General features: G+C 31.0%; 2 protein-coding genes across 2 annotated transcripts; one reads left to right on the top strand and one right to left on the bottom strand.

The window, feature by feature from the left end:
- Positions 1-2,953: 2,953 nt before the first annotated feature.
- HELRODRAFT_182948 (hypothetical protein) lies at positions 2,954-3,397 on the bottom strand (the record flags this gene model as incomplete). The annotated part of the gene is made up of 2 exons (XM_009033666.1): positions 2,954-2,999; positions 3,105-3,397. The coding sequence occupies 2 exons, from the start codon at positions 3,395-3,397 to the stop codon at positions 2,954-2,956; spliced, it is 339 nt and encodes a 112-aa protein (XP_009031914.1).
- A 668-nt stretch (positions 3,398-4,065) lies between these two features.
- Positions 4,066-7,260, top strand: HELRODRAFT_182949 (hypothetical protein; the record flags this gene model as incomplete). Its single annotated transcript, XM_009033667.1, has 8 exons — positions 4,066-4,167; positions 4,278-4,380; positions 4,540-4,705; positions 4,901-4,959; positions 5,043-5,305; positions 5,434-5,667; positions 6,147-6,368; positions 7,153-7,260. 8 exons carry the CDS (start codon positions 4,066-4,068, stop codon positions 7,258-7,260), a joined length of 1,257 nt encoding a protein of 418 aa, XP_009031915.1.
- Positions 7,261-12,587: the final 5,327 nt, after the last annotated feature.

Consider the following 12,587-nt stretch of genomic DNA (forward strand, 5'->3'; position numbering starts at 1 on the left):
ATGATAATGAGCATGAAGATGAGGATGAAGAAGTGATGATAATGGATTATTATGTAGATGCTTTGTTCAGCATCATTATGTTGATTGTGTATTTATTTGTTTGAAGGCTATATGTCAGGCTGGTGTTTGCTCAGATGTCGCAACGATGCTTTCGCTGTTTAGCTGCGTCGAAAGTTGCATCTAGATAACAGGCCATCCTATCTTCTCAACAACTTAATTGTAGTGCACATTTGAAGTTGTTGGGTAGCCAGGATCGCTTGTTAGTTGTCCAAGCACGAACCTGATCGTTAAATTATACATTGCAAAAGTGGTGTAAATTTAATTTGGTTATATTGGTTATGACATAAAATTTGACAATAAATCTTATAAAGCATGTCTTATAATGATGAATAATCAAATTCATATAAAAAATAAGCAAAAAATGTTCCGGTTTCTACCGGAATCGAACCCGGTTGTAGCACGATAAATAATTAAATATCATCAATCAATCAATCAATTAATTAACCAACCAATCAATCAATCAATCAATCAATCAATCAATCAATCAATCAATCAATCAATCAATCAATCAATCAATCAATCAATCAATCAATCAATCAATCAATCAATCAATCAATCAATCAATCAATCAATCAATCAATCAATCAATCAATCAATCAATCAATCAATCAATCAATCAATCAATCAATCAATCAATCAATCAATCAATCAATCAATCAATCAATCTATCAATCAATCAATCAATCAATCAATCAATCAATCAATCAATCAATCAATCAATCAATCAATCAATCAATCAATCAATCAATCAATCAATCAATCAATCAATCAATCAATCAATCAATCAATCAATCAATCAATCAATCAATCAATTAATCAAATACAGTATTTGTAATTTTATTACGGTTTTTTTTTACTAAGTGTATGATTTATGATTATTTCTTTTGAATCATGTTTTTATCAAATCGAGAAAACCACTTGTATATATATGAATTATTATTATAATTCAGATTATACGTTATAATTCAACCTAATCTGTTGAAAGGTTTATGAAAATGAATTGAGGAGCGATTATTCGTGATTTATTGAATTAAATTTTTCTCTTTGGTTGATTATTGTTGATTATTTTCGTGCAAACTACGTTATATTCATGTAATTTTTTTATAGCAAAAGAACCCATTTCGTGCATATGGCGTTAAATCCAAAGTTATGAGTTGCGCAAAACAAGTTTAATCCATCAACGAAGGAAGTGTGTTTGTTAGCATCACGTGATTGATATTATTCTCGATGTTTACTAGTTTTGCGGTCGATTCGAATAATATTTTGATTATTGACAATATTCAGTGGCGGATCTAGACAACTTTGATGGGGGGGCCAAAATTTTGAAAATTTTTAAATGTTCAAATTTTTTTTCAAATTTGGACAAAGAGCCAAGATTTGTGGTAGCGTGGCCAAATTTATGCTGGCGACCTTTTTTTGAACTGATGATAACGGGGGGGGCCATGGCCCCCAGCCCCCTCCTAAATCCGCCACTGACAATATTATAATTACATCCAATTATTTTTATAATTGTAATTATTGGTTTTTAGAATAAAAAATAAAATAGATTGACGCACTGCAAAAGTAACAATTGACTGAGAAATTGTCATAATATTGGATTATATAAATACACATTCAAAATGAGTTTATTCCAAAATAAAATGTCTCTAGCAAAAATTACAAAACTATATCCACTGTATATTCATTTTGATAATATTTTAGGCATTGTTTATTAAATTGGTAGAATCTTGGAGATTCTGGTCCAATTTTAAAAAGTTGCATTTCTACGAAATTGATTAAACGGGATTTAACTTGTTTTGCATAATCAAATGGACTTTGTTATTTTATATTTGAAAAGGTCTTCATTTAATCACATAAGCTTATAGATAATACCAATAATAAGTATAATCATATATACAGAATAAAAAATATTGTATAAGTAACTATTCTAAATATATGATTATTTCTTTTTGTATCAAGTTTTTATCAATTCGAGATTGAAAGATTTAGGGCTAATAACACTCGAATTGAACTTATAAATGCCCTTCAGCATAGCCAAAGCTTAGTTCTTACTTAGAAAGAATTTAAATTTAAAATGGTTTATTTTTGAAATTTGTAAAAATAGATTAACATTTTTTTAACAATTGAAAATACCGGGGCCTTATAAATAATAATTCTATTGAGAAAAACATTGAAATGGCTGAAAATAGTTAGTCAATAATTTAATTTACTTTTAATTAATTGTTTGAATTAATTAAATATATTCAAAACAAAATTATTTATTTTTTATACAATTTATTTGATAGTTTTGAAATGTTTGATAAGATTACAAATTTTTATCACATGTACAAAAGAAATTAATTGTCAATCATTCATTTAGGCAACTTAAAATTATACAGTTAATCAGAATCAGAATATTTAGAGCGTTCAATTTTTGTGCTGAATAACGTAATTGAATTTTTCCAGGGCAAGGATCGTTGCCTACAGATCCGACCTTCGATCACATAATGAATGAACATTCAAATGATCACTTCAAACTATTTCAAAAATACGGGAAAGAAATAATTACAACGTATCGTATAATTGATGAAATTATTAAAATATTAGAAAGAGAAAATATTTACGTATGGCCAAGATTTATGGGACATGGAGAAGATAATAAGCAATGCAACAAACTTTTTGAAATCATGCTTGTAATGGGCGAAAGCCTAAAGCTTGAGGTTAGAAAAATTATCCAGTTAAAGAACTTTTGTTTACAAATTTATTTTCTATTTTTTAATTTGTGAAGTTTTAAAAAATTCAAATATTTTTAATTATGGGCGTGGCGAGGAGGTCCAACGACAGACGCCAGCCTCTGGTCCAAGCATATAACATTCATGAACCGCTGAAAAGTTATAAAAAAGCGAATACATATCTAACTGAAGCTTATTGCCAGAGCAGTAGATGTCGCCTCAGATTCTCTGAATGAGAGGTGTAAGTTTCTTCATGAATTTAAAAAACAATTCAGCCTTGGCTTATAGTCTCGTGGCCGAGCGGTTAAATTGTTCGTCTACCACTCTCACAACCCGGGTTTGAATCTCGCAGTTTCTATAAGTTCATCCAGTCGTTCATCCCTTCGAGGCTGGTAAATGGGTAGACGACGTAAGTTGTCGCATGTTGGCCGGCGAGATGGCTCAGTGGTTCGAATGCTCGCTGAGTCAAACATCTCAATGGCTATCATATACTCAGCATACAAATAAATACGTTTGCACGTCGTGTGAGAAGAATAAGCAGCCTTTGTGGCGAAGGTGGCTGCTTTAGGCATTTCGTCAAGAAAATATTCTTCGTCACCAGACACATGACACATTTCGTGACACATTTCTTGGCTGAATGTAACCAACTAACATAGTTTAGTAGCTCTGATGCCGAATTCGATTTAGAGATGTGACTTGGAGATTATTTTCCCAAACTTCTCTCTTTTTAAATTTTTTTATTTGTTTGCTTGTTGTCGTACATTTCATTGCACGATAGTAGTTAAGGTTGTCATCAACACATACATTGGTATTTTGCTGTGATTTTTGCCAGAAGAAATATATTCAATTTAATCATTGTAACAAAATAAATATATTTTATATATGGTTTGTTTGCCCAGTTAATTATATGTGCATTTTTATATTTTATTTGATATTATTATATTTTTTCGTTTTTAATTAATATTTCCATTATCAATGTTGAATATCGCGTTGTTTATGTCTTTGAATAAGTTATTGTCACATTGTTTTTAAGAGCACGGGCAAGTAGACGAGCAGCCGAGTTAAAAGCTTTAACAATATTTAACAATTCATCAACTTTATATAAATTAACGGTTTATAATTACAAATATAAATACATAATTTTTATGAATTTGATAAATATAATTGTATATAAAAATTTTTATATTATAAATACATAAACAAAAAATGATTTCAAACTGAAGCAATTTTGTTTGTTACGCTAAGCCCGTTCAAATGTTTAATCCCACTACAGACGAATGATGAAATTGAACCCATGGAGATTGAATTGGAGACGTATGAATATAATTGTGTATATTTATCTCCCGAGAATAATAACAGTTATTTATCTAAATTTTTTGTTGAAAGTAATAATCAAGTTAGGTTGAACTTTTGTTTTCATTACTTTGAACCGAAATAAAATAGTTTAATTATTAACATGGATATAATATTTAATTCAATTAACATAATCATGTAATATATCAATAGGAAAAATCGACTAGAGACAATCGAACTTTTCTAGTCAAAAATTATGATGGTCGTTATCTATCTGCATCAGCCCTTGCAAAAAATTTTATGGAAAAGATTGAAGGTTGTGTTGTTATCTTTGAACGAAACAACTCCAGTATAAAAACAAATATATCTAAAGATCCAACCTTTTATATGACTGTCAAAATGGTGGTTCATTTTTTTATAACATCAATTTATTTTCAGTTTCATAAATAATTAAACAATTCATTTTCAAAGAAAGAAACACCTGCAGAATTCTCAGTAAAAATTTATCTCGCTTTAACACTCCGATGTGGAAGATACTTCATCTCAAGTAGAAATCAAACATTTTGCTGGAAAAAAGATGACAATGACCATTCAATAGACGAGTCACTTTCTTCAGATGACAATGACCCTTCGAAAAACAAGTCACTTTCTTCAAAACTCCAAGAAATTAAAAACAAACATCCAATATTATTTGAAATGGTGTTTTATTATTTAAAAAAAAAATTTCAGAAAGTATTACAAAAATTTACTTATAATGATCTTTGTTTGAAAAAATATTTTGGTCCCGAATTGAATGATTTGTTGCAAAAATTAAAAACCGAACTTAAAAATTATAGCCGTTGTCCTTCGCAACCGGAGAATGAAGAGGAGGATTTTGTTGTGCAATCCACGAAGAGTAAGTAGTCTTAACAATGATTTATCAGTCACGTATTTATCTGTACATGTGAATATTAATAAACATAATGATTGAAATTTCAGAACTTAAAAGCTGGCATGTAAGTTCGCGCTTCATAACTTGGATAGAGAAATGTGCAAATATGAAAGCCATTTGGCTAGATAGACTGGATGAAGCTACACAAAAATCTCGCAGCATTATAGGAGACATTGTTGAACAACTAAAAGCAAATAATGTTATTGTAACTCCGGAATTTTTCGGAAGAGCTTCCGAAAATTTTCCATCGGAAACATTTGAAAGAGAATTTGATGTCATGCTTGTTTATAACGTGAAGGGAACTATTGAGGTTACAAAACTACTGCATTATACAACAAATTCATAATTTATATTATATTATACTATTAGGCTATAAAAATATTCTTATTTCATTGATATTCTTTAACATGAGTTTTTCAAATTACTAAATACAATTAGAAAATACCATCTCCTATTGCCGACCGCTGTTTTATGATGGTAAAATCTGGAGAAAGCATACCAATACCATCAGTAACTGTCGAGGATGATCATAATCGTTACTTAAAACCATCCTCTATGTTGGAGTACTTTAAAGAAAACATTGATATAAGTTGCAGAAAATATGAACGAGAGCATTGGAATACAAATACAGAACTTCGTGGCCAAAGCATTCTAATGAAAGTCTCAATACCGGTTATTTTTTTTAGTCTTTGAAATTTATTTCTGTCATATGCTGAAACGTGTGACAAACAGCATAAATAATTAATAAGTGAAAAAAAAGAGAAATTCAGTATTAGTAAATTTATTTAAATAAAATGATAAAAAACAAAATTAGAATCAAATTTTTGGTGCTGATGAGACGTCATTAAAAAAAATAAAAAGAAGGGAAAATAAACGAAGAAATAAAATTTTGAAGAAATAATGAAATTAGGTTAATGACGTGCAAACTGTCTGTTGGTGATTGGATCGGTGATTTGGTTGGTGATTGGATTGGTAGTTGGATTGAAGTTGCTTAGATTGTTGATTGGATTGTTGATTGAATTGGTGATTAGATTGAAAGTGCCTAGCGGTGCTTGAGCTTGTGCTTTGATGGCGGTAACATGAGTCTTTTTTATAATATCAATTTATTTTCAAAATTTTGTCAAATAAACAATGAAATTTTACAACTCCAGCAAGGTGGAGATGTTCGATTTTTGGAATTCTCAATAGATATATGTCTTACATTGGAAGTGGAGACTGATGAATTTTACGTATGTAATCACTATGATAAATTTGGGCGCTTGTTCATCTGGGGTAAAGATCTTCATTTGTGGAGAAAAACTTCCAGCATTAATGAAACAAAAGAAATTTTTAAATTCACTCCTGAAAAACAGGACCAGAAAAAGATTTTACATGTTTTCAAGTTTATTAATGATTATTACAAGCCATTTGAAAAAAGCTTATCTTATTATTTCAAAATTACTGTATTAAAGACATTGTCGAAACACCAGGATGAGTGCCGGTCAAAAAAAAGATTAGGGTTGATGTTGATAAATTGGTTGAATTCTTTAGTTACATTTCTAAAAGATCGTCATCTGCCTTGTTTTTTCCAACCGGATGATGAACAGTTGATTGTAATAGATGGAGAATATATCTTAAAATATCGGCACTTGTTGCAGAGGTTAATTGATGAAGAAGACTTTATGATGGAGATCTTGAAAAAAATATGATTGTAAATTTAATTAATGAGAATTATTATATAACTAATTAAGTAAAAATCAGTACCAAAATGATTAAGTTTTTTTTTATTTTTGTCAAAACTAATGAAATATTTGAATTGGAAATATTAATGAAAAAATTGCTATGAGTTGTTGATTTAAATCATAAAGTACTTTTCTTTGATTGTGTCAAATAAATTTTTATTCCATCCATCCCACACACCTTTTTAAAATGTATTCAATTTCTATAGGGTCAAACTTGCAGAAAATATAAAGGCCCTAGAGCAACTAAATTCGGGGTTATTATTGTTTAACAGATAGTTTTAATTATTGGTAAAAATCGCTAATTATAAAATTTTGCTATAGGAGAATATGGTAGTCTAATAATTTTTCCTGTGGGGCTTCCTATCAGTATGTCTTCAAAATTCTACACTAACAATTATCACTTTTTTACAAAACTTTTTTTGGTAATGTTATGCAGCAGGAGTTTACTCAAAATTTACAACTTCTCTACACAGAGCTGGTTAGAATAAAACTAGTCGTTTTGAATCTGAGTGCTAAAAGTATGGGTCCGAGTATACGAGGGTAGAAATGCGAACGATTTCTGCAGATATCGATAAGTTGTTTATAAAATATTCATATATTTATATAAATATCGATATTTTTATGAAATATATTTTCCTATCTGAAATAAACTTAAACACATGAATAAAAAAAATGAACAAATAAAAAAAAATAAAAGAAATACTGCAGGCTGAAAAATACAAAAAATCGTTGAATAAAAATCCAAGTCCAATCCGGCGAAATATTTAAGATACACATAAAATTTTAATAAAACCTAAAACAGAATATAAAGCAACATGTATGTTAAATAAAAATCAATAAGATAAGCATTGAATAAAAATTTTAAACTTATATTTAAAAGGGCGGTAAACCATACAAGTCTTTATAAATACTGGTAGTTTATTCCATTCCAAACATATATTTCTACCTAGTTGGGTTCTTACAACGGAGACTTTCAATTTATTTTCACAATTAGACCATGATGGTCTTGCCTTTATATCATGCTTAAATGATTCATGCACGTGATCATCTGATGTTACTTGAAGATTATTAATTAATTTAAAAATAAAACAACAGCATTTGAGACCAATAATTTCAAAAATTGATAAAATTTTAAGTTTATTAAAAAGGTTTTATTTATCTAAAATGTTTTTAAAATTTATAATTTTTAATGCTTATTTGGGCATTAGATAAAGTAACTAAATAAGTTTTAAAAGTATTACCCCATATTAGATTTCTATAATACAAATGTGGATATAAAATAACGTAATACATTAAAACTGAAATTTTATTTGGTAGAAGATATTGCCGGAAATTTTACAAAAAGACAACCGATGGTTTGGTGTGAGGTAATCTCTTCCTCTATCTTTCTCAGGGAATTTTTTTATGGTCCGACAATAATTTTTGTGTATATTTTTATCGTGAGTTCGACCAGTCCTGTGTGGCACTGGGCTTTTCGAATTATATGATTTTACTGAGTAAAACTCGAACGCGTAAAAATATTCGATAACAATTTTATTAATCGACGGAAGTAAATGAAAAGGAATTGAACTAAATGAACTCTATAATAATGTAAAATGTCAATGAAGAAACTGGAATACAGGAATTAGAACTTCTTCTTGTGGGATCTTCGACTTGGGATATGTTTCTTGCCGTTTAATCGTACAACCTCGACGTGTGTAACCGATAGTGATGTCGATACAACTCCGAGAAATAAAATGAAACGAATGCGGAAAAATTAGAAGAATCGGAGCCTATGGAAATTGGAAGCTGCGTGTGAAACTATACCAATGAGTATAAAATCCAGCAAAGAACCCTAGGTCCACAAATAGCACAAGAAACAAAACAGCCAAAACAGCGAGGCGGGTTCGTTTTCACAGAATCCAAGGCCTGTTTTCACTGGGCCTGTCTGTCAGTCGGTCGGCTTTCGCACAACCCTGGCCTGTTTTCACTGGGCCGTCGAGTCTGATCGGCTTTCGCACAACCAACACAAAACAACAAGAGTCAGAACAACACTGGAAACAAATTGTGTGACTTTAGTACGCGTGTGAAACTATGCCAATGAGCATAGAGTCTCGTACCAAATCCACTTTTGAGAACTTAAGACGTTTCTGAAACTATGCCAATGAGTATAGAATCACGCAGTAAGTCTCTTAGATACCAGAGTAGGCACTGATTATTCGAAGCTGCCTAACTGGTGAAACCCAGGCGGACTTTTTTTGAGAACTTAAGACGTTTCCAAGTCAACCTCCCTCTCTTCTCTTCGAGAACTTAAGACGCCTCCGTGCTAATGGGCATAGAGTATCGAATTAAGTCTCTGAGGGACCAGAATAGGCACTGATTATTCGAAGCTGCCTAACCGGTCAACCTCCCTCTTTCCTCGCTGTCTCCTTCCTCCACCCAAAGCAAATTAGATTTTGTTTCGGGTGTTTTTTAAACATAAAAATTTCCAAGGTATGTCCAATTAATCAAAAAAAAACTACTAATTAAATTTTAAAAATAATTTGTAATAATTTATGACGTCATCTAAATTGCAAAACAATCACCTATCGAGTAAATTAACTTGCACCATGCCCCCTATCGAGTGAATAAATTTTGCGTTGAAAACTTTTTGAAGTATTTTTAGTCAGTATTAATTCATAATTCTGACAATATTTTAATCTGTTCATTATCCTCAGATTTCTGTTTATTTTTTGCAAAATAAACTCAATATTTTTTTTTAAATTGAATTTCTTATCTATCACAACTTCTGATAATTCAAATTCTTCAACTTTGTCGAATATGCTATTACCTAATTTTAAAACAATTCATTACCATCTCGATTTAAATCATTAAAAACTATATACTTAGTTTTTTTTATATTCATATTAATTTTATTATAAATAGACCAAGTGTGCAATTTATCTAAACAAATGTTTGTAGAAACATTCAAATTCTTTATGTCTCTAGAAATGATGACCAATGTTATGTCATCTACTGAAATTAGAGATTTTGGTTGTATTGATGATATCATTGATAAAAAGTATGAATAATTTTTGGGCCCAGAATATTTCCCTGTGGTACCCCACTTACTACTAGATGGGTATCTGATTTACAATGATTTATTGATACTTACTGAAATCTATTTGTAAGGTAACTACGAAACCATTTCAAAGCATGCCCTCTGATTCCGTAATGTTCCAATTTAAGCAAAAGTACATCATGTGGAACGGAATCGAACGCTTTTGAGAAATTCAAAACCACGGTGGAGACAACATGACCAACATCATATTTAAAAACGATTTCATTAAAAAGTTTCATAACTGCATCCTCAGTCGAAAAATTCTTGAGAAACCCAAATTGGTTATTTGTTAAAATATTATTGGCACTCATAAATGACTCCAGTCTTATCTCGACAACCTTCTCTAACTCCTTTGAGAAACAACTATAATTGTTAACATTATTAGGTGAGTTAGATTTAGGAATTGGAACCACAGTCTTAAGACAATTTGGAAAAGTTTTATTGATGTTAAATGTTAAGCATAAATTATCAAACGCATTGTTTATTTGTGAAGATGACTTTATTGGATATGTTAACTATGGAGATGGGAATGAGGACAGAGGTGCTTCAGAGGTGTTGATTTTTTATGTTGTTGGTCTGAGAGATGCTTGGAGGCATTAAATAGCTTATTTTTATACAAAAAAATTGTCATCTCACAAGTTGAAAGATTTTATAAAGAAAGACGTTGATAAGTTACATATTGCCGGAGTTAGGATAAACAACATTTGTTTTTCTTAAAATTATGTTAAAATTTTTATACATTATATTTATTTTTTAGGGTTGTTTCACTGGTAATGGATGGATTGGCCACTAACGATGCGGCCAACAACCGGCCAGAAAATATATATCATATTTGATGCATGCCACATGCTGAAATTAATAAGGAATATGTTTCATTCTTATAATATAATATTTTATAATAATAATCCAATCAAATGGAATCATATCGTAAATTTAGTTAATTATCAACAACAAATCAAAATGAAATTAAAAAATAAATTAACCAAAAATCATGTAAATTTTGAAAAGCATAAGATGAAAGTTAAATATGCATCTTAACTCATGTCTTTAACTGCTCTGTGGCTAAATCACTGGAACTCTTAAACGGATTTGATGTTTTTTCTGACGTTTCTGAAACAATAGTTTTTGTGAAAAACATCAATGATCTTTTCTATATATAGAAAGCAAACTGATACTAGATAGAGAATGGAAGCAATCCATTACAAAGAGCAACCTGACAGCCACTATAGATAAACTTTATGAAATGAAAGCCTACTTACTAAGTTTGAAAAATTTAGATGGTGTTAACATTTACAAAACTCAAAGGTTCTTTTTTATATATATTTCAATATCTAAACTAAAACTAATTACAAACAATTTCAGAAAAATGTGCATAATGGTCTTTTGTACAACCATAAATTCAATAATTGATATTTCGAAAGAATTGTTGAATGAACAACCTTTCGTCCTGACTTACCGTTTCAGTCAGGATGCACTGGAACTTTATTTCAACTATGTAAGAAGATCAGGTATTAAGCTTTCTGACTTAAATCATAATAATGAAATAACATAAAAAATTAATTGTATGCAGGTGGATGCTGCAGTCGCATAAATTGCCAACAATTCAGAGATGTTTACTAAAAAATTCCCCGCAAATTTTTAACAGTTATACTAAGTAATTTTGACATGAAAATTATAAACTGAATAGATTTAAAGCTACTCTGCAATTCACAGGTAACAAAGGAAATGTGTCATCATTTGAAACAGAAGAACTGGTTAGTAATATTATTTTTGAGACAGATTTTGATGACAACGTATTTGTGGAGCATGCGTCAGTGCAGTATATTGTCAGAAATTGCACTGCATGCAAGGCAGGATGGGTGGTGAAGTCAATAACACCGACCATCTCATGTGCAGAATGCAGGTTCTTTTTTCTTCTAATGTAAACATCTCCAAAATTCATTTAAAATTTTGCATTAATATGCTGTTACAAATCCCTACAAATATGCAGAAAATGCTTGATTTCAGCGAGCAGAAACATATTTAGCGAACCATCAAATCATCTCATCATACTAAAAGACAACGGACAATTGACATATCCCTCAAAAAAAGTATTAAAAGTAAAATGATACATTTATTTATTTTCTGGTAAAAGCAATAAATAATGATTTTCAGATCTGCCAAGAATCAGAAAGATTATTAAAACAACAACAACAACAACAACAACACACGTTTAGACGGCATTTTCCCCGAGATCGGGGGTTGCCGTTTGGCTATTTATGATGAAACCGAAATACCCCTCGACGCCATCCACATCTGTCACTCGCCTCAGTATCACGCAGCCCCGCTTTCACCCTGTCCTTCTCCACCTGCTCTCTCCATCCCAATCGCGGACGACCCCTTCCTACCACTCTTTCAAACTCGAACTCCAACGCTCGCCTAATCCCGACCCTTTCATCCCTTCTCAACACATGTCCATAACACCGCAATCTCGATCTCCTTATCAATGTCACAATGTCCTCATTCAGTCCCATCATTGACATCAGCTCTGTACTACTCCTACTATCCTTCACTTTAACCCCACACATCATCCTCACCATAGCTCTTTCAGCCCTCTGCAGTACACTTTCCTCCTCTCTCCTCAACACCCAAGTTTCACCACCATATACCATCGCTGCTCTCACACATGCTTTATATACCCTCCCTTTCATCTTCACTGACCATTTCTTTCCACACAATACCCCACCCAGTTCCCTAAATTTCATCCATCCCACACGAACTCTAGCCGTAACTGCGTAACTCTAGCCTAAGAT

Source organism: Helobdella robusta (genome assembly GCF_000326865.2).
Source record: "Helobdella robusta unplaced genomic scaffold HELROscaffold_96, whole genome shotgun sequence".
Lineage (NCBI taxonomy): Eukaryota > Metazoa > Annelida > Clitellata > Rhynchobdellida > Glossiphoniidae > Helobdella > Helobdella robusta.